Consider the following 21,542-nt stretch of genomic DNA (forward strand, 5'->3'; position numbering starts at 1 on the left):
AATAAATAAAAGTGGGACCCTTACTCCACTAACTTTTTCAACTCACTTTTCTTTACATTTCTTATAACTCATGTCAAGTCAAATGTGGACTCCTATTGTGGAGCGGAGATAGTATTACTATAAAAATAGGACACGCATTCCACTAACTTTTTTCTACTCATTTTCTACTTTATTTCTTAAAATCCGTGTCTTGTTTAATGTGGACTTGTAATCGTGAACGGAGGGGGTAGTGAATTGGGATAGATACTGTAGTTTAGGTATTCCGAGTATTCACATAATCACATTAGATCACCTGCGAAGATTTCAGCTACATTTCTGGATTTAGATGCATTCTTGTTTGAATCATCTCCCAATATATGGGTTTTGATCCCGTAAAAAACGATATATACTTTGAATACCAAATACTACTCCCTCCGTCCCGTTTTAGGAGTCTCAGTTGAGTCGGACACATGTTTTAAGAAAAAAGTGTTTGAGTGTGTAATAAATAAATATTGTAGTGGATGTTAGGTCTCACTTTTAATTGAGTGTCCAATAAATAAATGTTATAGTGGATGTTAGGACCCACTTTTAACACTTTTTTATTAGTTGTAGTGGATGTTGGGACCCACTTTTAATACTTTTAGGCATTTTTTATTAATTTATCTCAACCGGGACTCCTAAAGCGGGACGCCCAAAATTGATCAACCGGGACTCCTAAAGCGGGACGGAGGGAGTATATTTTATATATTATACTCCCTCTGTCCCATTAGAAATGAGATCGTTTTCCTTTTTGGTCTGTCCCATTAAAATTGAAACGTTTCTAAAAATGAAAACAATATTCTCTCTATTTTTTCTTCTCTCTTACTTTACTCTCTCTTCATTCTCGTTAACTCACAAAACAACATTACATAAAATTTTGTGGTGAAAAACAAATGTTGCATATTTAATGTAACGGAGGGAGTACTATACTTATAATGTGAAATTATATAATGGTATAGCAGTCTATATATCGTACTGAAATCTGGTATGCCTTAAAATTTCTATATATCGAATTTCGGTAAGGTATCGGTATAAAAATTAGTTATATTGAAAATCTAGTATACCAATTCGGTAGAGGTATGGAATTTACTCATACCGATAGTATGGTGTGATAGATTTGGTACGGTATACCGTACCGAACCCACCCCTAGTCAAACAATAATCAGACAGCTATAAAAATTGGAATAAAACAATTTCATAAAGCAATTCATACCTCTAGAAGTCATTCAACTGAAACAAAATATACAACAACTGCATAATCCATTATAAAATAGTCGAAGTGTGAATAAGCTCAAGAATGATCATTAATAAGGCATTACGATTCATGAATATCACCAGCTTTGTAAACACACAAGCAGAGGAAAAGAAGCATGAAACTAGTCAAGATGCAAACTCTTTTTCATGGCTTCATAAACCAGATATGTGATGCCTGCTGATGGCACAACTTTGAGAAGATTTGGGAAAAGCCCTTTATAGAAGCCTCTCAACTTTCCTATCCGATATGTATTCTTGAACACATCCGACATGCTGCTCTGAGTTCGTTGAGCCTGCATCCTGGAAAGCCATTCTCTTTAGTAAAACATCAAGAAATGAATTCATGCTTTGTGACAAATGACAACTATTATGCATTTACCTTGTTCTTACCACCTGTAGTGGGTAAACACATGTTGCTCCAAGAGCTCCAGATAATGTTCCACAACCGAGTTGCACAAGAATCCCAGGTTCTGCACCATATCCACGTCTTAGAACATTCTAGAACTAATGTAGATTGCCATGCTATGAAACTTTAAAAGGTAAGAGAGGAAGAAGTAAAACATACAAAGCATCGGCAGCATACCATCATCCTTAAGAATATATTTCCTGGACATATCTTTTAGGGTCTCGTAAGCAGCAAGGTCAATGCCTGCATAAGGAACGATTCCAAGAAGAGATGGTATCAACCCTTTATAAAAGGCTCTAGGTCCCTCCTGAGCCAAAATATCTCTTGCTAGTTTCCCAATATTTGGAACACTCCCTATGTCAGAAGAATATGTTTGTAATCGTGTTTTGATAAGATCCATTGGATAAATAGAGGTTTGTGCCACCGCTCCCGCCAACCCACCAGCAGTGAGTCGGCCCAAAACTCCTGTATCCCCATTACTATCCCCAATCACATTTTTCAGCATTTCATAAGTGTAAAACTTGATAGCACTCTCTGGCCCAACCTTTATGACATTTAGCCCATTACCCCGAAAGAAACCTAAAAGACCACCCTCCTTCCATATGTTTTGGACAGCATGACTAATTGGAACATGTTTAGTCTGAACTTGAAAGATCACCTTTAGTAGATCAAGAGGTGCAGTGGCAGTTCGAGAAGCAGCTCCAGCAACTCCTCCAGCGATTAGATATTTGGTTGCATTAGCACGTTTACTTATACCTTCAAGAATCACAGCATGCTCACCAATATCTACAAGATACACCCTTTCCCAATAGTGATAGATGTTCTCTATGGTGACCTCATGTGGGTAAAGCAGCAGAAAATCCCTCCACTCTTTAAAAGTAATAACTCCATTATTGTCTTCATCTACATGCTCCACAAAACTTGCAAGCTCTTTATCATCAAGTTCTATCCCTGCAGAAGAGAACTGCCAAGGCTTATCAGATGAAGACAACACACATTCTAGAAGCAGGCATTTCCTGTTAAGAACTAGCCTAGATAGATAAAAATAGTAGTATAAGATAGTCCATTGTTTACCAAGATGGATTGGAACTATTAAGCAACACACTACATCAACAGATAGTTCAATAGCATCTAATTTCAGATTGACGGCATGACCAATATTTACTCTATTCAAATTCACCAGAAAGGCAGAATTCTTTAAATTATCTAATATCTAGAGCTTCTAGAGTGTTTCCCACCTCTTGTTTCCAACCTATACCCAAATGAGGAACATGCCATGCATGCCATACTCTCTCCTAAGCATAAGCCACACAAGTTGCATTGTGATTACTAAGAACCTATATTTATTACATCTCTGATTATTACTCAGACATCATTTGTCAGAATATGTCTTGCTCTTGAATACAATCATACATGTCTCGGGTACATTACATGCAATCACCAAGCAAACATAACATAAATAAGACAATTGAGTCTAAGAAGTACATTATAAACCACAATTAACAGGGAGACACACAATGACACAAGCACATCTTTTCACTGAAAAAATTGATCTCTTACGCAACAACAAATTCTCAATTAAAGAGCATTTTATAACATCCCGAGTCTTTGTAGTTGACTAAGCCCTCTACTACTCCATATAAAGCAGGTTATAACATCTCAATTCTTTGTAGTACTTGAATATCCCCCTCTTTGTCATAAACACACAACTGCAACACACCATCACAAACACCAAACAACCCAACATGCAATTTTTCTATGATCTTGAAATCGTTAATTAAGTTGTCGTTTCCCCCAAACAAGTCTTCATTCCAATATAAACGCACAATTGTTTATCAATAAAATCAGAAAAAAGGAAAAGAAATTCTAAAAGTAGAGGAGTGGTTGAATTTCATATGAGAGAGAATATACCAGCCTTAAGAAGAGCGTCCCACAGCTCCTCCGGCACAATGCAGCCGTTGTGCTCGACGTCGATGGCCTGAAAAATGGCGTAGAGCTCGAGCTCCTTGTCATCCATATACTTGCGAAACTCGTGATAATCGACCCTGCCATCCTGATTGGCGTCGCAAACGTGCAACAGCTCCTTGGCGAACTTGTAATCCGCGGGAATTCGCATAGTCGACAAGCCGCTCTGGATTTGGGCGGAATCGATGTGCCCTACATTTTTGGAGTCGAACAGGGTGAAGAGACCGCGGATTCTAGCCTCGCGCTCTTCCTCGGTCTCACGCGATGCGGCGAGGACGTGGTCCATGGAAACGGCTTCCTTTTCGTTAGGCATTGTTGATTGATTTCTCCTCCTCCTTCTTCTCGGTGAAGGAAATGATTGAAGCGCTTTTTAGTAAATGATCTCTCTCTCATCTGTGTGTGGGGACTGTGTATGCCAAATTCATACCTAACATGATGTCGGTAATCGGTAATCGGTAATCGGTAATTCGGTATAAATTATAATACGTCAAACTTTATAAAATATCTCTTCTACCTAATCATTTTTTACTTGGACAAAAAATAAAATGATGATTTTATTTTTTTTAAACGTGTTTTGTTTATTATCGTAGAATTTTTTAATCTTGCTATTTCTTATTATTCCCTCCATTTCTAAAAAATAAGAACGGTTGATTCGCACATATTTTAATGTATAATTGATAAAGTAAGAGAGAAAAATAAAGGAGGGTGTAATACTATTAGTAGTGTTAGTGGGGAAAGGCAATACATCATTAGCTAATAGGAGTACTATAATGTTATAAGATGTAAATAAAATGACGTATAAGGGTCACTGGCGGATCTAGGGAGACAGGAGAGGGCGGTCGCTCCCTCTGTGCGACTAATTTCCCCTTATCAGGACTTAAAATTACCATTTCTGCCCCCTCAGTTTGCCTCCAGCGTCACCCTGAACACCGAAAAAATAGTCATGTCCGCACTAAATCAAGCTAATACTATCTATTCCGCCCCCTCCGTTTCCAAATCATGAATCCACCATTGGTAAGGGTAATGTGCAATTCAACTATTTCAAATTAGAAAGTTCACACTTTTTTGAGACGGCCTAATAATTTTTTCAGGGACGAAAGAAGTATTAGATTCCCTTTCAAGTTCAAAGATTGTGTTCTCATATAAATGTTTGAATATACTACCTTCGTCTACCAAAAATAGACATAATTGTGTTACTTGTGTATGACACTAGTTTTAACGTGAAATAGATAAAATAAGAGATATGAGAAATTAAGAAATGAGCAGTGTTAGTGGATTATTGAATCCACGTTACTAATACTCCATAATCAAATGTTAAAAAACTTCCATATTTAAAAAATATTCCAAATTTGATGGATAACCCAAAATGGTAAACATTAACAATTTTTTTTGGACGAATGGAGTATTAAATTCGTTCGAATATGTTGCGTGTTTTGAGAAAATTGTGTCCTTTATATGAAATGAAATATGAAGCTTATTCCAATATGTTGTGGGTTTCAGGATCAGAAAAAAGTTTGCGCTAATATTACATTTGATCAAATCATTAATTCTACTCCTATTATTTACACTAATCTGAAAATTTTTAAAAAAAATCACATTCATTTACTGTTTAGTCATAGCTTCATATTTTATCAAAATTACACATTGCAGGATCAAAAAAATACACATTAATAGTATTACATTTGATCAAAAACATTAATTCTACTCCTATTATTTACAGTAATCTGAATTCTGAAATTAAAAAAAAAAAAAAAAAAAAAAAAAGAGTGAATTTAAAAAATGTCCCTGGATTATGGGTTTATCTCGAAAATGGTCCCTAGACTTTAAAAATATCACCAGTAGTCCCTGGACTAAGGGTTAATATAAAAAACGGTCCTTTTGCACTGTTTCGAGACGAAAATGCCATTTTGAGTGGTTTTGGGGGGTTTGGGCAATTTGGTCTTTTTACACTTTTAACATTTTAAATCTGATATTATTTCAGTTATGTACTAAATCTGATATTATTTCAAAATTATCATTCTTCTTCCCTTATGTCATCCTTCACTTTGTTTCTTTATTTCAATAATTAGATTTAATTTTACACAATTAAATTTTAAATTTCAGTTTTTAAATATCAATAATTTTTTTAATTACAAAAATTAATAGTCATAATCAATATTTGATAGTGTCTAATATTTAATCAATAAGATATGACAACACCTTAGTTTTAATCAATATTTAATAGCTTTAATCATAAATAGATCATATAACCCAATTTATTCTGAAATAAATATGCATCTAATGTAAGACTAATATAATTTTTGTTTATTAATTTGAAAACAATCAAAATGACTAGAAAATTTCAATAAAAATACTCCTATATAAAAATTTTAGTCAACTTCCTACTATTCAATCACAAGCAATTATAACAACCGAACGAAGACTAAATAGAATAGCTCTTATTTGTCCATCATGATTAATATTATTTTTCTGTACTTCTTCAATTCAGCTGAATATTATATTAAATAACAAAAATTAATAGTTTTAATCAATATTTATAGTGTCCATGAATTAATAATTTTAATTAAAAAATTTATTGATATTTAAAATCAAAATTTAAAATTTAATTTTATAAATTAAATCTAATATTGAAATAAAGAAACAAAGTGAAGGATGACAAAAAGGATAAATAATGATAATTTTGAAATAATATCAGATTTAGTACATAACTGAAATAATATCAGATTTAAAATGTTAAAAGTGTAAAAAGACCAAATTGCCCAAACGCCCCAAAACCCCTCAAAAGGGCATTTTCATCTCGAAACAGTGCAAAAGGACCATTTTTTATATTAACCCTTAGTCCAGGGACTACTGGTGATATTTTTAAAGTCCAGGGACCATTTCCGAGATAAACCCATAGTCCAGGGACCATTTTTGAAGTTCACTCAAAATTCACATTCATTCACTTTTTTATTCATAGCTTTATATTTTACCAAAATTACACATCAACTCCATACCACTTTATGATCAATAATAATTTTATAAAATTACTACTCCATTTAAATGAGATACTTCGTGCTACATTCGTCTATAAAACCATTTTTTTACATTTTGGGTCGTCTACTATTATTACGAGAATGCAAGCAAACAAATCGCATGACCTCATCAATAGAGCATGGAAATATTCAACCAAAATATAAAGCCACTGCTTATATAAACCCAACCTTGTAGCCAACATAACCACAGATTCTGTATCATGTAAAGTCTATTCATACATTTCTTTCCCATGCACCACCACACTTGCACAGTAATATCCTTTTCAACAGCCCTTACAAAAGGCACAAGGATGGAATACCTGAAAATTTTAATTTTCCAATCCCTCAACCGCGTAGCTGTCTAGGAGGTACAGTCTTTGTAGGGGGGTTAGGAATTGAATCATCCGGCCCCAGGTCGTCTATAGGTGGGCGCTGCTTGTGATGGTCCGTCACTTCCTGATAAGCCATTGCCAGTGCCAAAGCCTAAAACAAGAAAATCAGAGGAATGACTGTCAAGAGCGTGCCCAAAATCATCTACTATAATAATTTGTTATTCTATACTCCCTCTGTCTCATTAAAAGTGGCATGTTATATAGACAAGAAGCTTTTTACACAAGAAAGTTGCTCAACTTTCTTAATTCACGTGCCCAAAAAAGCAAGGGAGTTTAATCCTAATGGGAAGCAAGACAAGGAGATAATAATATGTATTGAGAGAGAAGAAACTTACAATGTGATCATGCTCCGGTGGAGCATAAACACCAGTGGTGATTGTAGTTCTTCTTCGAGTATTATTTGTAGGAGCATCAGATATTGGCTTAAATCCAGTAGGCACTACAATTACAGGCATACCCACAAGATTGCCAACACATACTCGTTCCCAGTCCGTTGCATTTCCAATAAATGCATCGACTTTAAAACTATCTCTAACTTCTTGGATTAGTTTTCCTCTTGCTCTCTGTGCCTGTGAACAACTTTAGTTGTCATAGCACTCAACAAAAAACTGAACTTACATGGAATTGTTTGTTGAAAACTGGAGAGAAGATCGCCACCTCAGATATCACAATTCGAATATCAATTCAATATTACTAGTCCTAGTTCTATGTCGTTTTGTATCACACCTAAATGTTTAACGTAAACAAAATGGCCAACACGATAAACATGTGTTACTTGCCCATCCATAGCTCACATATACTGATGATATTACCAACATTTTATGGACATGACCCTTCTCTTTCGTATACTGTGCTCATTGCTATTCAGGGTGTTGGACTTTCTATAAAAGTTTCTATGGGGAAGCAGAGCCTCAAAATAAGCATATCCAGAAATAGGAAGGTTATCTGAGAATGATAAGGTGACGTACTTGAACATAATCTACAGCAGGTACAACACGGGCTCGACGAAGTTCAATAGGCCACTGATCTTGAGCTTCATATTCATCATCAAGGCCAGCACGTTGCCACTCATCAAAATGAGCCAACATATCGACATCCATTGTGAAGTTTAAGATACCTTGAGCAGAATGAACAGTGTAGTTCAGCTTAAAGGGAACCATGTTGACACCTTTTGATTTAAGCTTTTCAACAACCTACAATCCACATTTTCAATTAGGTCATTCTGCAACGTTTTTTAAATCCTCGCAGCTTATCCATGTATGTCAGCACAGGATGACTAAATCTCGATGAATTTTATGAGGTTCACTTACATCCATCTCTGCATCCTCAAGGTATCCTACGGTTAGCTTTGTTATGTCAACAGAAAAAGGGTCAGGAAATGGGATATCCCTGGATGAATGATCATGCGGATCCTTGCCCCGGATTATATCCAAAACAATTGCACAATCTGCAGCACTTCTACAGAAAGGTCCTAGTTTATCCTGCAAATACACAGGATTAACATTCACCGCCAGAAATAACTGTATACAACTAAAGCAATGAACACGATCTCTACCAGACTCTCTGATAAGCTTAGAACACCCGTTCGTCCAGTAGTTCCAAAAGTAGGACGAAATGCTGTCACGCCACATCGAGCAGCCGGGTAAGTGATGGATCCAGCCGTTTCTGAACCAATAGCGAAGGGAACAATTCCTGCAGCAGAAAAAATCTCAGTTGCTGAAGTTTTCCTTCTTAAGTTTCAAGATTTACACAGTAGACCATTATATCAGAAACAAGGAACAATCTATGTAAAGATATACCAGCTGAGGTGGAGGCAGCTGGTCCAGCCGATGAACCAGTGGAATACTCCTCAATATTCCAAGGGTTCCTTGTTCTACCCCCGAACCAGATGTCGTCATATGCCAGTGACCCTGTCACAAGCTTTGCAAGAAGAACTGCCCCGGCAGATTTCAGCCTGAAATTGTCAGTGTTCACTGTGAATGGTCTAAGTCACACCTATCTTTCTCTTAAATGTTTTACATTGAGCTAAGAAGTTATGCAAATACCTCTTATAAACCCAAGCCTCAGTATCAAGAACTTGGTTTTTAAATGTTCTTGAACCCCAAGTTGTCTTGTAATGGGGCACTGCAATTATATCCTTCAAACCGTATGGGATTCCATGAAGTGGGCCTAAATAAAAGCCAAAAGAAATAGTTGCTCTCTAGTCTTCTATCGAAAGTTCTGTGCAATTCACAGAGAAAACCAGAATATAAAATGACGGGTTCCCTCATGATTAATGATAATACTTGTACTGCAAAATAAATCCATTGCACAACAATTCCTAGAAAAAAAAAGACAAATCATAACGCATTTCAACCAACCAGCACAATAATATTAATTGTTCATGATTTTAGAGACTATTTAATTGTTTCTCACCAACCACTGGTAGTTTACAATATTTTTAATTCATGACCAGGGGAATGCAGATCCATAGTTGATCAACTGACATGGTAAACAGTCATGATTTTGTGAATAAAATAATGATAAGTACTATTCCAATCATAACAGTATAAATTTTGTTAAAGAAAAAAAAAACTCTGAAAATCCACAAGTTACAACCAGGTATATTATCATGTTTGTATGATTTTCAAAGCTAACTTAAAAATAGACCATTCTTTCCTCAGTTCAGGCTGAAGAAGCAATTTTACTCGATCAGACAGCTAATGCGTTTCAGATATACAACTTTCAGATATAGAACAGGATTTTATGGTCAGTCTGTGACTATTGGATGCCAAAAGCACCCTTGGGGAGATCTCGTAGAGCATCACCATGTCGAGGAAGAAGCTGCAGGTTCAAGCCTCACCAGTCTCGACAGATCCAATATATACAAAACAAATTTTCCCTTTCTATGAATCGGTAAGAATATAGAGAGATATAATTCCATTCCAAAAGCAGATATTCTTACTTCGATAAAGATTATACCAAACAAGTTTGCCACCACTTTTTTCATGTGTTCTACTTTGGAATTAAGAAGAAAAGAGAGGTTGCACACCGAGGTATTTGCCTTGTGCAAGCAATTGATCAGCTTTTCTTGCTTGCTCATATGCCAGTTCTTCTGTTATGGTAATAACAGATTCAAGAACTGGACCATACCTGCAGCAATGTAACAGATGTATGATAAGCACCATGTTACTGCATCAGTCTAATACATTTCATGTTATTCAATAGGAGATACCTTTTCAATCTATTCAAGAATATCTGGGCGAGCTCTTCAGAGGTGATTTGTTTGGACTTAATTAGTTGCCCCAACTCAAGAATCTGATTCAACAAATTCCAAGAATGTGAAAATGCTGAATGTGGGTGGGATTGTTCAATAGATTAAATTCAGCAACTTACGCTCATGAAAGCAATATCTTCATCACTCTTTGGCCTTCCAATGCGAGGTAGAGATGGATAATTAAATCTAGTAGATGCATGTTGGGCATGATCATGACTCCATGAAGCACTGAATACCAAAGGAGATGGATTCTCTAATCCTCCATTTGCTGAAGCAGCTAGTTCTCGATTGGATTTGATAATAGGTAGATTGAGTTCTCTGGCACCCTTTTCAATCTCCAGCATCTACAAGACAGTATAAACCATTCAGTGCTGTTTTGCTTCACATCTCATCAATCAGTATCCCATTTAACTGACAGTTCCCAAGCAATTGGGTCTAGGTACCTTGGCATCAGAGAGAAAGTCTGCATCCAAGAGTCCGAACATGCTACATAATGAATCATGGTCCATCTTTCCAGAGCATTTACTGTGGTTTCTCAAGTGCACTTGTGTACTGTCCTGACCATAGAAATTAAGGCATGTCAAGAACGTATCAGCAGAAAAAGGATAACATCAGCAACTCATCATTTGATCCACTAGACACGGATTACCTGGACAAATGGAAATGGGAACAACCCCAAACTTTCTGAGAAATCATCACATTGCAGAAATTTTTATACATTTTCACCTGCTTTACAACTTTTAGACCATACATCTTGATTTCACTGGTAAACAGAACAGAGTGGAAATTCTTTCATTCAGCTCTCGGTAAATTATTTTTAGTTCTGAATTCCACATGTCAATAGTAATCCCCCGTGCTAGTACTCCCTCTGTTCCATATTTGTTCCATGTTAACAGAGTCATTTTTCTATTTTGGGAAGTTCCAAGTTCATTGAGTCATTTCTATTTTTGGCAAAAAGTAATCATTTCTCTTACTTTATCCGCCATCCACTTAACACATTCTTAAGCTCCGTGCAGGAAAAAAAACACCTCAATTAACAACGGAGGGAGTAATAATATTTAGGAACATGATCAAGCTAATCTGAAAATGGCAACAATAACAAATTATATTCACCATCGAAAAACCAAAAGACTAGACTTCAATTTGATCACATAATTCTTAACCACTGTAAAAAGATTCCATGGAGAAAGTGTGTTATAATGAACAGAAAAAGATCTAGTGTGGTTAAATAAGTCATGGCATGCTTCTCTTAGAAACATGTTATGCACATTTTCCAAGAGACTCAATTTAAGCTCACTTTCAATTCACTATTCCATTCAATTAGCCCAGACTTAAGCAACAGATCCAATTTAGTATTTTAATTTATTGGAACATTATATGATTAAGTAGAAGCTAAGAAGTGTTAAAATGAATCATTATCTAGGTAGGCAATTAGGCATAGCTGCTATTAAACATACAAAAGGATGATCAGAGAAAGTAGTAGGAAATGCGGTAGAAAACAGTAGAAAAAGAGGAGAGCAGGAAAGGGGGAAAGGCAGAGGCGAATACTAACCAGGAGCGCAACAGAGTCCGAGGCGAGAATCGCGATCTGATCATTTGAAAATGAAGCGGCAGCAATAGCGGTGGTGAGGAGGCATAGGCACCAGAAAATACGTGTAGGGCGGAGGGCATCCGGCGGAGGACACGTGCCGGCTGACGCAGCCGCCCACTTGAAGCTCATCGCGCTTTTTTTTTCTGCAAACGCTCCGTGCTGTGCTGCTTAATCCATCTTTAAATTTTCTAATCATGTGGGCCCCATGCCAATGGAATCTTCTAATTAAATTTGTATTCTACTCAATTTTATTCAGCTGTGAACAAGTACAACTTTAAAATATTTTAACACTATTTCATGATATTTTTTCTCTTTCAAAATTTTTTGTTATTTTTTGGGAAATACTATGATAGATGAAATTATTCGTTCAGTGGTTTCTTTGTTGCAATTTTTATTTTCATTCTTTTTCTATCTTTTCTTATTCTTCTATTATCTTACATATTTTTTTTATTGGAAACTGAACAACAAAATCGAAATTACTTAGGAAGAAAAAAATATACTTCATTGAGTTGACGTTGACGAGAGTATTGAAAAATCTTTGTCGTATGATAATTTTAGAAAACAAATATAACCATAAACAAACTCCACAAATAAAATATAAGAAAATGGGGTAGAGTATTTTATAGAAGAAAAAATTAAAAAAAAAATGCAAATCGTCCGTCTCGGAGGGACGGCAGTTGCTCAACGCACAATAGGCGCCGAGCTTGCACCTTCCCACCGCCCTCCCACACTCGGCATCCGCAGACACCTCGACGCCCCTCCCTTCCCTCTCGACGGCTCGCCGTCCCGCACGGTGGTGGCACGGGCGGCCGGTCTGCACCCATTGTGACCGGAAGTGTAATGAATTAGTGAGCTCTACTAATTGATTGGACAATATTTTATGAACGGATTGAAATGACAAAATGGACAACATTTGATAAAGGTAGTAAAATTTACTTAAGAATTAAAAATATGGTCGTTCTTCATAGTTAAATAAATAAATTGTTTGTCAAGAGGAATATAAAATTATTTATTCGCATCTTTTTCAGATTTTTCTGAATAAATAATAGTACTCCTAAAATAATTATAAAACCAAATCCCTGAAAGGCGAACTACTTTACTTTGGTGGTTTTCCACTACATCAGCAAATGCAAATCTTCTTCCACAATAGAGGAAAAGTTGCGCACTGAATCTTCTTACCAGTTAGAAACTTTTTTTTCAGGTATTTTGAAAAGTCTATTCTTTTGAGAGTGTTCAGGTTACTTTTTGCGGATCTATTTTTATAGTATCTTTTTTGGGATCTTTTGATGGACGGATGGAAAGTGATCTTATTAAAATTGGATATGTGCTGATTTATGTACCGTATTGTTAAATTGGATAGCATAATCAAGTGATCTTGGTTTGTGATTGAAATTATGTAATTTCTGGTTTTACATACTTTTAAATCTGTCTTCATCATGTTTGCGTGGAGGATGCTTCAATCTTTTGGGAGTAAGAACATTATAATGTTAGTTATATGTATATAGATTAATTTACTTGAATATATCACATAGTGCTGACATTCTGCACACCAGAAAACAGGGAAAAGAGAGCACATGGTAATATTGCATTGTTGATAGCTCAATTTCAATGGAAACTTGTGTAGCAAATAAAATACAGCATATGATATGATTTTTGAGGAGTTAGCTCATTTTGCTTTTGGATTTTACCCATCACTTGATGGCTCAAATGTTTGTCAATACATTGAAATTGCAAACATAAGAAATTGATAGCCTTTGCATGGAATAGCTTCCTTGAAGAACAGATACTTGTATCTAGTTTAATTTAGGCCATATGGGGTTTACTTCGGACGTGCGGGGCATCCGACTTTACTGAAATTCTCTTATTCTCCCTGCTGAAATTTTGGAATGTTTAAATCAATCTCATAGCTCGGTTCGTTTAGAGGATTCTGAAGTCTTATTATATTTTTTCATGTTCAGCCTTTTCACTTTTGATGTATGTTTGAGTATGTGGAGCGTATTCGGATATCACGGCCAGGGTTGTTAGACCATTAATCCATTACCAAACTTGATTTAATCTTTCTATGTTGTAGGGAGGTTTGATTTTTTAATAAAAGCAGACACTTCTGCAGAACAGTCTTTCTACGAAGCAGCATGCTTAAGGTCCCAGATCATCAGGTTGCCGGACACAAAGCTGGCGATGGACGGCTTGGACCACTTGTTGACGATTCAGGGCGTTTCTACAAGCCTCTTCAGGGTGATGAGCGTGGAGCTAATGAGGTCTCTTTCTATACATCATTCTCTTCAAACGCTAAAATTCCTGATCACATCACAAGGTTCTTCCCCAAGTTTGATGGTACTCAGCTCGTGGAAGCATCTGATGGATCTGGTATGCAACCTCATCTAGTTTTACAAGATCTTACATTCAATCGTGTGAATCCAACTATAATGGACATCAAAATTGGTTCAAGAACTTGGCCTCCACATGCGCCAGAGGACTACGTCCAGAAGTGTTTAAAGAAAGATAGGACAAGTTCAAGCCTTCCGTTGGGATTCAGGGTATCAGGTGCACGAATCTTTGGAAGCTTAAAACTAGGATACTGGGAGCCGAAGAACAAATCTTCAATTCAGAAACTTTCTGCTGATGAAGTAAAGTTGCTTCTAAAAAACTTTGTTTCGTCGAACGCATCAGAAGAGACACAAATGAAACCGGATTGTGCATTCGCATCAACTGTTTATGGTGGCTCCACGGGTATTTTATCACAGTTACTGGAACTAAAGGCATGGTTTGAGGATCAAACGATCTACCATTTCTATTCTTGCTCAGTTCTTATGATGTTTGAAAAGGAACTTGCATCATGTGGAAAGAGCCCCCGGGCAGAAATCAAGCTTGTTGATTTCGCCCACGTTCATGAAGGCAAGGGTGTTATTGATCATAACTTCCTAGGTGGGCTTTGCTCTTTCATAAAATTCATCTCTGAGATCCTCACCACTCCTGAAGACTGTGCTGCTGATTCCTTAGTAGATGATGCTCAGAGAAACCATATCTATTCTGATAACGGTTCAGTTTGACAAGGCTTCAGGCAGACTTAAATCACATTGTTCTTTCTTTTCGTGGATAATCACCATCTTTTGGATTCTCGGTTGCGCTGGCCAAATGCTGGTTGTCGTGAATTCTTTTTCTAGTCAAGGTTCATGATACTTTTGCTCTTCAATTATTTTGAGAGTAGGTATGATTCGATTATTTTGAAGCACTACAGCATTCGGGTTCTTATATCTTCTGCCTCGCATCTAATTTCATATCCTTATGGTTTATTCTCTGCATAACCACAATTATTTTATATCTTCAAGATGCTGTGGTGATATAGGAGTACCAATTTCTTGTGTGTAATGATTTCTGTGCAAAATTTCTTATTCCAACATATGCCATTTCTCTCGTTAGAGTTCAGTGAACAGTTTGATCCCAAGGCTCTCTAAATTACTTTAGGAAATGATTGCTTCAAGTTTTGTGATTTTGATGCTTAACATCTATTACATGCCAAATGCTACTGTACCATACAAACGTTCAAATAAATAAAGATTTTAAGAATAGAAATGATTATAGAAATTAAATCATAGCGCCATATAAATAGGACTTTATTAAAAGCTGGAAATGAAAATGGGTCGTTTAACAACTCAGAATATACAATTCCGATTCTTCTAGATATCTCCTCAATTACGAAGATGTGCGTACATTGCAAATTCATTTGACTTTATCTTATAGTAGTTGTTGAGGAAAAATCCTTCTAAACAAAAGCAAAGCAATAAATTCAATTAATAGGTCAACCAAAATCCTCAATTAATGGGTTGGTGGGTCGAAATAAGAATCATTCCACCTCCCACTATCTGATCCATTATATTAAAACAAATTAAATTACACTACCTTCTCTACACACTGGTGCAAACATGACTCTGGATGGCGTCACTTATAACAACAAACTCTATATGTATATATCTATACCTATAGTACTATCTAAACCAGATAAATAAATTAATAATGGTTGATCAAAAACCTAAGAGATTTGATGGTGGGTGGGTGGTCCACCTCCATGATAATGCCATTTCTCTCCATTGAGATATTTGGGAGGGATTAGAATTATCAAGAGAAGCTAGCTCTTCAATCAATCCAATAAAATTTATAAAAAAATATATGAGAAAATTCAAAAGTTCTCTTTGTGGAATTCAAATTTGGTGTTGGTCTTGTGAGAGAAATCAGAAGCCAGTTGTCTTAGCTCCTTCACTGGTGGTGGTGCCCCACAGTAAAACACCCCTGCAAATATCAATATTGAAAATGAAATGTCAAAATTGAAATCTCACACGTTCAAAAGTTGCACTAGGCTTATAGCTAGCGAGTTAATTTTAAAAAATTAGAAGCTCACCGACTCTACTATTAGGATGATTGAGCGCGATTCGCTTGTAGACGGTGCGCCAGTTAGGCTTGGCGAAGTGGGACTTGACGCGCGTGCCTGACACGACGTCGACCCCATTCTTGGCGTGGTTGAGGGATTGCAACATGGTGATGAGGGCAGAGCGCGCGTCTCCCTCCTCATAGACACTTGTGCAGTAGTTGTGCATCTCGATCACGCCCTTGTGATCCATCTCGCCCACCTCGTTCATCACACCCTTGAACCAATCGAAGGATCCCTGCTCGCGCGTCACCCAGTAGAAGTACGCCCTTCGGGTCTTGAAGCTATGGCGCCCGCTCCCTGAGCCCGCACTTTGCCTGGGCGTCGTGAGAGGGCTGGGGCCCGCGCTTCCTTCCTCCAATGCATTCTCCTCCATGTCCATTGCTTTCATGTTGTTGACGATGTCCTTGACAACACTAATCATGGGCGTCGCGCCTATACCTAGCCCGACCAGCAACACAACGTCGTAGCTCTTGTAGTCTTGAGTTGGTGCACCGTACGGACCATCGATCAAGACTTTAGGGAAGCTGCATGCATTGCCATAAACATCATTAGATGTATGATTTGACATGATATTGATACATAGGTAGTGTATATTGTATACAATCCTAGGGAAAGAATATGGTGCTAAAGGGAATGATGTTGATTACTCACTTTGGATTATTCTCTCCTTGCAAATAGTCAGCACGAAGGAGTCCACTTTTTCCGGTAGGCGGAGGCTGACAAACCTAACAAAGAACCAAATACACTAAATTAGAAAATTCTATTTGTTTATGGATATTCAAAGAATTGAGAAAAAGATTAATGGCGTATATTGTCCCGTGGTGTATCCACTTAATCATAAAATTCAGTGGTCAAACATATGGAACTTTAGAAGTACGAGTAAAAATTCTGTGGCAAAAAAAAAAGAAGAAAAAAATATTTATGCAATTGTAAATGATTGGACACAAGTGGCAATATATTCGGACTAAGACGGTTGTAGAAAAAATGTTAAGAGGGGCTTTACCGCTTTAGTGAACCTATTTTCTTATAGTCAAATAAGTGTACATGCATATGAAAAATAAAAAATTATAAAAAAAAATCTTACTAAAACATATTTAGTCTACATTTTAAAATTAAACAACACATACACGTTGATCTAACTTAAAACTACATTTCTGTAAGATATTTTTGACATTTTCTTCTTTTACTTACTATTCCTCGTTTTGACATTCCTTTTTTCCAAACTAATATTTCAATTATTTCTCTAAATTCAGCCCCTACTAATCCTCCAATCTCTAATAATTAAGGCTAAAGACGATTTCATACTTTCAATAAAAATAATACTAGAAAATTCAATTTAAAAAATTATATGGGAGGCTTAAGCCCTTCCTCCTTATAAATATAATAAGAGAAAAATTAATTTTAAAAAATTATGTGAACTGTGAAGGGCTTAAGCCCCTCCACCTTATATGCATGTTCTGATCATTAAATTTTTATTTAAGAAATGAGTGAATTTATATCGCTACAAATAAATAACACTAGTTTTCTTTTACCAATTACTATAACCTTGTTTGGCAACATTATTCAATGAGCTACAAATGTACCAAGATTTGCAACAATGACATATATACAACTCCCCCACCGACTAAGTGCAGTTGTGCACCATTTGAATATTAGACCAAATTCAATAATTAGAGTGGGATTGTAAAAAAGTTGATAAAAATAAGGATGCGTGACACTGAAGATCACATGTATTTATAGATAGAGGAAATTGACCTACCTCAGAGAAAACAGCTTTCAATTGCCTGGTCCAATCACCTAGTGTTCTGATGTGAACACTCACATAATCATCTCTGGGTGCTGAAGTAATGGAAAATGGGTGCCTACAATTACCACAAAATAGACCAATTCAACTTTCAAAATATGTAAATATATAATTAAATAAGGCAAGTTGTTGAGTAGTGTAAACCCACCATTCGAATGGAGAAACAGCTGCACAATTGACAAAAATGTATTGACCACTTTTATATTTGAATCCTTGAGGCTTAGACATGTGAAGCGTTAGCACATTCCCAGGGTACACAGCCACCTTCATCATATTAAAAAAACATTTATTTCAATAATTATTTATTAAAAAATAGTTAGGCACTAGTACTATATATAGAGAATCCATACCTTTAAAATTTTGACGGCCTTGATGCTCGACCTAAATGCCCTAATCAACCGTTCCGAAGCATAGAGTGTGATTGGAACAGCCAAGTACATCCACGTCTGAAGTAGACAATTACAGTATTTAAAATGAGATCAAAATTTGGACAATCTCCTCAAATTTGAAAGTCAAATTATTAAATTACAAAATTTTAAGGACCTACCGTTTTCTTGTACCATTCTTTGGTCAAGTAGAGCTTGATACCGTGAATAATGAGGCAAGCGTATACAATGATGAATAAGTGATGTGAATACCAAAAGGCATTGAAGCCTGTGAGCTTATTCAATGGCTTTGGTAGGCTAACTTTCCCCCTCCTAAACCATGGTGAAGCAAGTGTGAAGGCTATTGCCATTAGCACAACCATCACAATCCCGGTGACACCTTCCCACCCTTTAATGAAGAACCAGTAGCTCGTCGGCTGCTCCCCGAAGAAAGGCACCATGTCCTCGTACTCTTCTGGCGTCGCGCTCAAGAGACGGGGAAAATCACATGCCAAATGGCTTATCCCATGTATTCCAACCCCCATTGCAATCGCGATTGCAATAACCTATAATTATCAAAATTACCAGACAAGTAAAATTATTGTTTGATGTGACAGTTAATTATCCCATGTATATATTTATTTCAGACCTTGTGGAAGTTGAGATTGTCGTCAAATGGGACGGCGGCCCCTAGCTTGGTCTTGTTCCGGAGCCAGGTGATGGTGTTCCGACACACGGGGAGAAGGATGAGGGCCATGTTGAGCTTGAGGGTCTCGGCGGCGCCCTTGGCCATGCAGACGCAATGGCCCATCACCTCGAAAGCCTCTCTATCCTTGTATTGGATGTATTTCCAAGTGAAGAGAAGAGCCATGACTCCAATCCACAATGCCATCACCCAAACTCTCTGCCAATTATCAAGCACAAAGTAACGACCATCTCTGTACCACCTCTTTATGGGAGGGTCTTGAGTTGGCTTAAGTTTCTCGCTCAGCATCTTGCTCAAATTCCGGCTCTCACGCTCCCCTCGAACGGATTGGCCCGGCCCTTGCAGCAGTAGCATCTCCAGATTCTCAATCTACCAGATTTTATGTAGTGTTGTATTGTGATTTAATTATAGAAAATAAGATAAAATAAAAAGAATAATGTTTTCATTTCAGGAAATATTTAAACTGAACATGTTAATTAATTTACCATGATATATCCTAACTCGTTTGGGTCCAATTCTTCCATGATCAATCTTGCATATTCATCCGCTTGCATCTGAATATTCGACAGCTTGTTGGCGGAGGCGCTTAGTGTAATAATCTGCAATAAATTATATTTTATTAATAATGAATTAATGTATATTATTCATATACATACAACTTGTTCGTGGTATAATATGTGTTTTTTAAAACAATTATCGAAAGTCAATGATCACATATACATGTGACGACAACATAAAAAACTACTAATGATTATTAATAAATGATTTTGGCTTCTTACCTCTCTCACTTCCTCTTCAGTGATTCTTCCGTCGGCATCTTTATCAACCCTGTATGGAAAAATAAAATATAAATATAAATAAAAATTTTAAAAAAAAATGAAATGTAATGTGCAATTACTGATTTTCTTTTCTTTTTTTTTTAAACTTACATGTCGAAGAATGTTTGAAGGCGTGAATCGAAGCTTTGATCAGCAAATTGGTCCCAGAATTCCTTCAGCTGCGCCTTGTTAATGCACCCGCCGCCGATGTTCCTCCGCCGCGCTAGCGCGTCGAAGAGCTCGCCGGCGAAATCCTTAGACTCCTTATTCATGCCTGAAATGAAACCAACATTTTTTTTAATTTTCTTTTTCAATAATTTCAATCTAAATCAAAAAAAGAAAAAAAAAATACCTATGCATTCGCCAAAGCGTGCGCGAGGAAGCAAGCCATTAGCTTCTTCTTTAACAATTTTATCAAACCGCTTCTCCACCCCGGCCCAGGCGGCGCCGCCGTCGGTCTTGCTGATGAACTTGAGCCCCTTGAGCGCATGCGCGGCGGCCGACTTGGTCCGGTCGAACCTCCCTGCCGGCGCGGGGCGGCGTGTGAGGGAGGCGAGGCGCTTGAGCTCGTGAGAAACCTGCCGGATTTTCGATGAGGCGTTCCTGACGACGGAGGATCCGAACGAGGATCGCTTCTCTAGGCCCCGGGCCAGCAGAGCCAGCTCCGGATCCTCCACCTCCCCACCCCCGGCCGCCTTCACACTATGCACCGCCACCGAGTCCTCCCTCACGTCAAGGGTGATCTCCACATAGTCATCGTTGGCCTCGGCGGGGGAGGAGTCGCCTGGGATGTTGAATCGCGCACTTTTCCTCCCACCGCCTGGCCTCTTGTTCAGTGGCCCACTCAGTGGGCCACTGAACGAGGTCTTGTCGATGCCCCCAACAATCTCGGTATCTGAGTGTTGGTGCTGGTGTTGGTGTTGGTTATTCTCTGAATTTTGCATTTGGGATTTGTACATGCTATAAAACTATACAATAAGTTATAGTAAAAAAAATGAATAAATAAGAAAGGAGGGTTATGTATCTTTGAAGAATGGGTTTGGGAGTATAATATATGCTAGAAAAGGAGAGATTCTTTCAAGTATAGAAAATTTTCTTCCTCTTTACTAAGTCTCCTAACCACTTTTGAAATTGTGTATATGAGAAAATAATAATGTAACTCTCCCTTATATAAGAAGAAAAGAAAATGGTCAACAAAGGGAGTGGGTGGGTTTGACCAGCTATTTTATCATGCTGTTATTTAGATGCAATGAATATTATTCACACGTATTAGACTTTTATTGTATTTATTTTTTCTTTTTATTAGTACTACTTTTTAAAATGATAGTGGTCGACTTCGTCATACAGTTCCACACGGTTTTCATTCAATCCACTAACAATAAGTCACGTAAATACTAGTAGTATATAAAGATGTGAAATGTTGAGAAATTATATCTATGATAGTATTTGATATGATCGAGTTGCGGGGAGTGTTATATTGCTAACTCATATTAATTATAACTATATAATAGCCATTAGATATTTAAA

At 37.0% G+C, this 21,542-nt stretch overlaps 4 protein-coding genes across 10 annotated transcripts; 1 reads left to right on the forward strand and 3 right to left on the reverse strand.

Annotated features, from left to right (window-relative positions):
• Positions 1-1,249: 1,249 nt before the first annotated feature.
• LOC148923067 (calcium-dependent mitochondrial ATP-magnesium/phosphate carrier protein 2-like) lies at positions 1,250-4,046 on the reverse strand. 3 transcript variants are annotated; one of them, XM_089060244.1, is made up of 4 exons: positions 3,590-4,042; positions 1,856-2,629; positions 1,652-1,742; positions 1,250-1,572 (listed from the first exon to the last, which is right to left on the reverse strand). In XM_089060244.1, the coding sequence occupies exons 1-4, from the start codon at positions 3,954-3,956 to the stop codon at positions 1,395-1,397; spliced, it is 1,410 nt and encodes a 469-aa protein (XP_088916370.1). In that variant the 5' UTR covers positions 3,957-4,042; the 3' UTR covers positions 1,250-1,394. The 3 variants fall into 3 exon arrangements, 2 of the variants coding, with proteins under 2 accessions (XP_088916370.1, XP_088916371.1); XM_089060245.1 differs by having other exon boundaries at positions 1,856-2,642; positions 3,590-3,867; XR_016132430.1 differs by having other exon boundaries at positions 1,523-1,572; positions 1,838-2,629; positions 3,590-4,046.
• A 2,758-nt stretch (positions 4,047-6,804) lies between these two features.
• LOC148923068 (Amidase family protein) lies at positions 6,805-12,049 on the reverse strand. 4 transcript variants are annotated; one of them, XM_089061199.1, is made up of 13 exons: positions 11,858-12,049; positions 10,955-11,031; positions 10,749-10,857; positions 10,425-10,649; positions 10,264-10,346; positions 10,081-10,181; positions 9,095-9,218; positions 8,849-9,003; positions 8,605-8,741; positions 8,360-8,530; positions 8,018-8,242; positions 7,385-7,618; positions 6,805-7,140 (listed from the first exon to the last, which is right to left on the reverse strand). In XM_089061199.1, exons 1-13 carry the CDS (start codon positions 12,023-12,025, stop codon positions 7,003-7,005), a joined length of 1,947 nt encoding a protein of 648 aa, XP_088917325.1. In that variant the 5' UTR covers positions 12,026-12,049; the 3' UTR covers positions 6,805-7,002. The 4 variants fall into 4 exon arrangements, with proteins under 4 accessions (XP_088917325.1, XP_088917326.1, XP_088917327.1 ...); XM_089061200.1 differs by lacking the exon at positions 10,955-11,031 and having other exon boundaries at positions 10,749-10,862; XM_089061201.1 differs by lacking the exon at positions 10,955-11,031 and having other exon boundaries at positions 11,858-11,989.
• A 472-nt stretch (positions 12,050-12,521) lies between these two features.
• On the forward strand, positions 12,522-15,150 carry IPK2A (inositol polyphosphate kinase 2 alpha). Of its 2 annotated transcripts, none has more exons than XM_089061204.1 (2): positions 12,522-13,097; positions 14,007-15,150. In XM_089061204.1, exon 2 carries the CDS (start codon positions 14,029-14,031, stop codon positions 14,944-14,946), a length of 918 nt encoding a protein of 305 aa, XP_088917330.1. In that variant the 5' UTR covers positions 12,522-13,097; positions 14,007-14,028; the 3' UTR covers positions 14,947-15,150. The 2 variants fall into 2 exon arrangements, with proteins under 2 accessions (XP_088917330.1, XP_088917329.1); XM_089061203.1 differs by having other exon boundaries at positions 12,524-13,097; positions 13,968-15,150.
• A 532-nt stretch (positions 15,151-15,682) lies between these two features.
• On the reverse strand, positions 15,683-21,136 carry LOC148923070 (respiratory burst oxidase homolog protein C-like). Its single transcript, XM_089061198.1, has 12 exons — positions 20,368-21,136; positions 20,127-20,289; positions 19,977-20,025; positions 19,683-19,796; positions 19,141-19,566; positions 18,674-19,057; positions 18,477-18,572; positions 18,275-18,390; positions 18,082-18,184; positions 16,974-17,047; positions 16,293-16,846; positions 15,683-16,183 (listed from the first exon to the last, which is right to left on the reverse strand). The coding sequence occupies exons 1-12, from the start codon at positions 20,972-20,974 to the stop codon at positions 16,074-16,076; spliced, it is 2,796 nt and encodes a 931-aa protein (XP_088917324.1). The 5' UTR covers positions 20,975-21,136; the 3' UTR covers positions 15,683-16,073.
• Between the last annotated feature and the right edge of the window lie 406 nt (positions 21,137-21,542).

Source organism: Salvia hispanica, chromosome 6 (genome assembly GCF_029641045.1).
Source record: "Salvia hispanica isolate PSC_SH4W2 chromosome 6, Shi_PSC_v1, whole genome shotgun sequence".
Classification (NCBI taxonomy): domain Eukaryota; kingdom Viridiplantae; phylum Streptophyta; class Magnoliopsida; order Lamiales; family Lamiaceae; genus Salvia; species Salvia hispanica.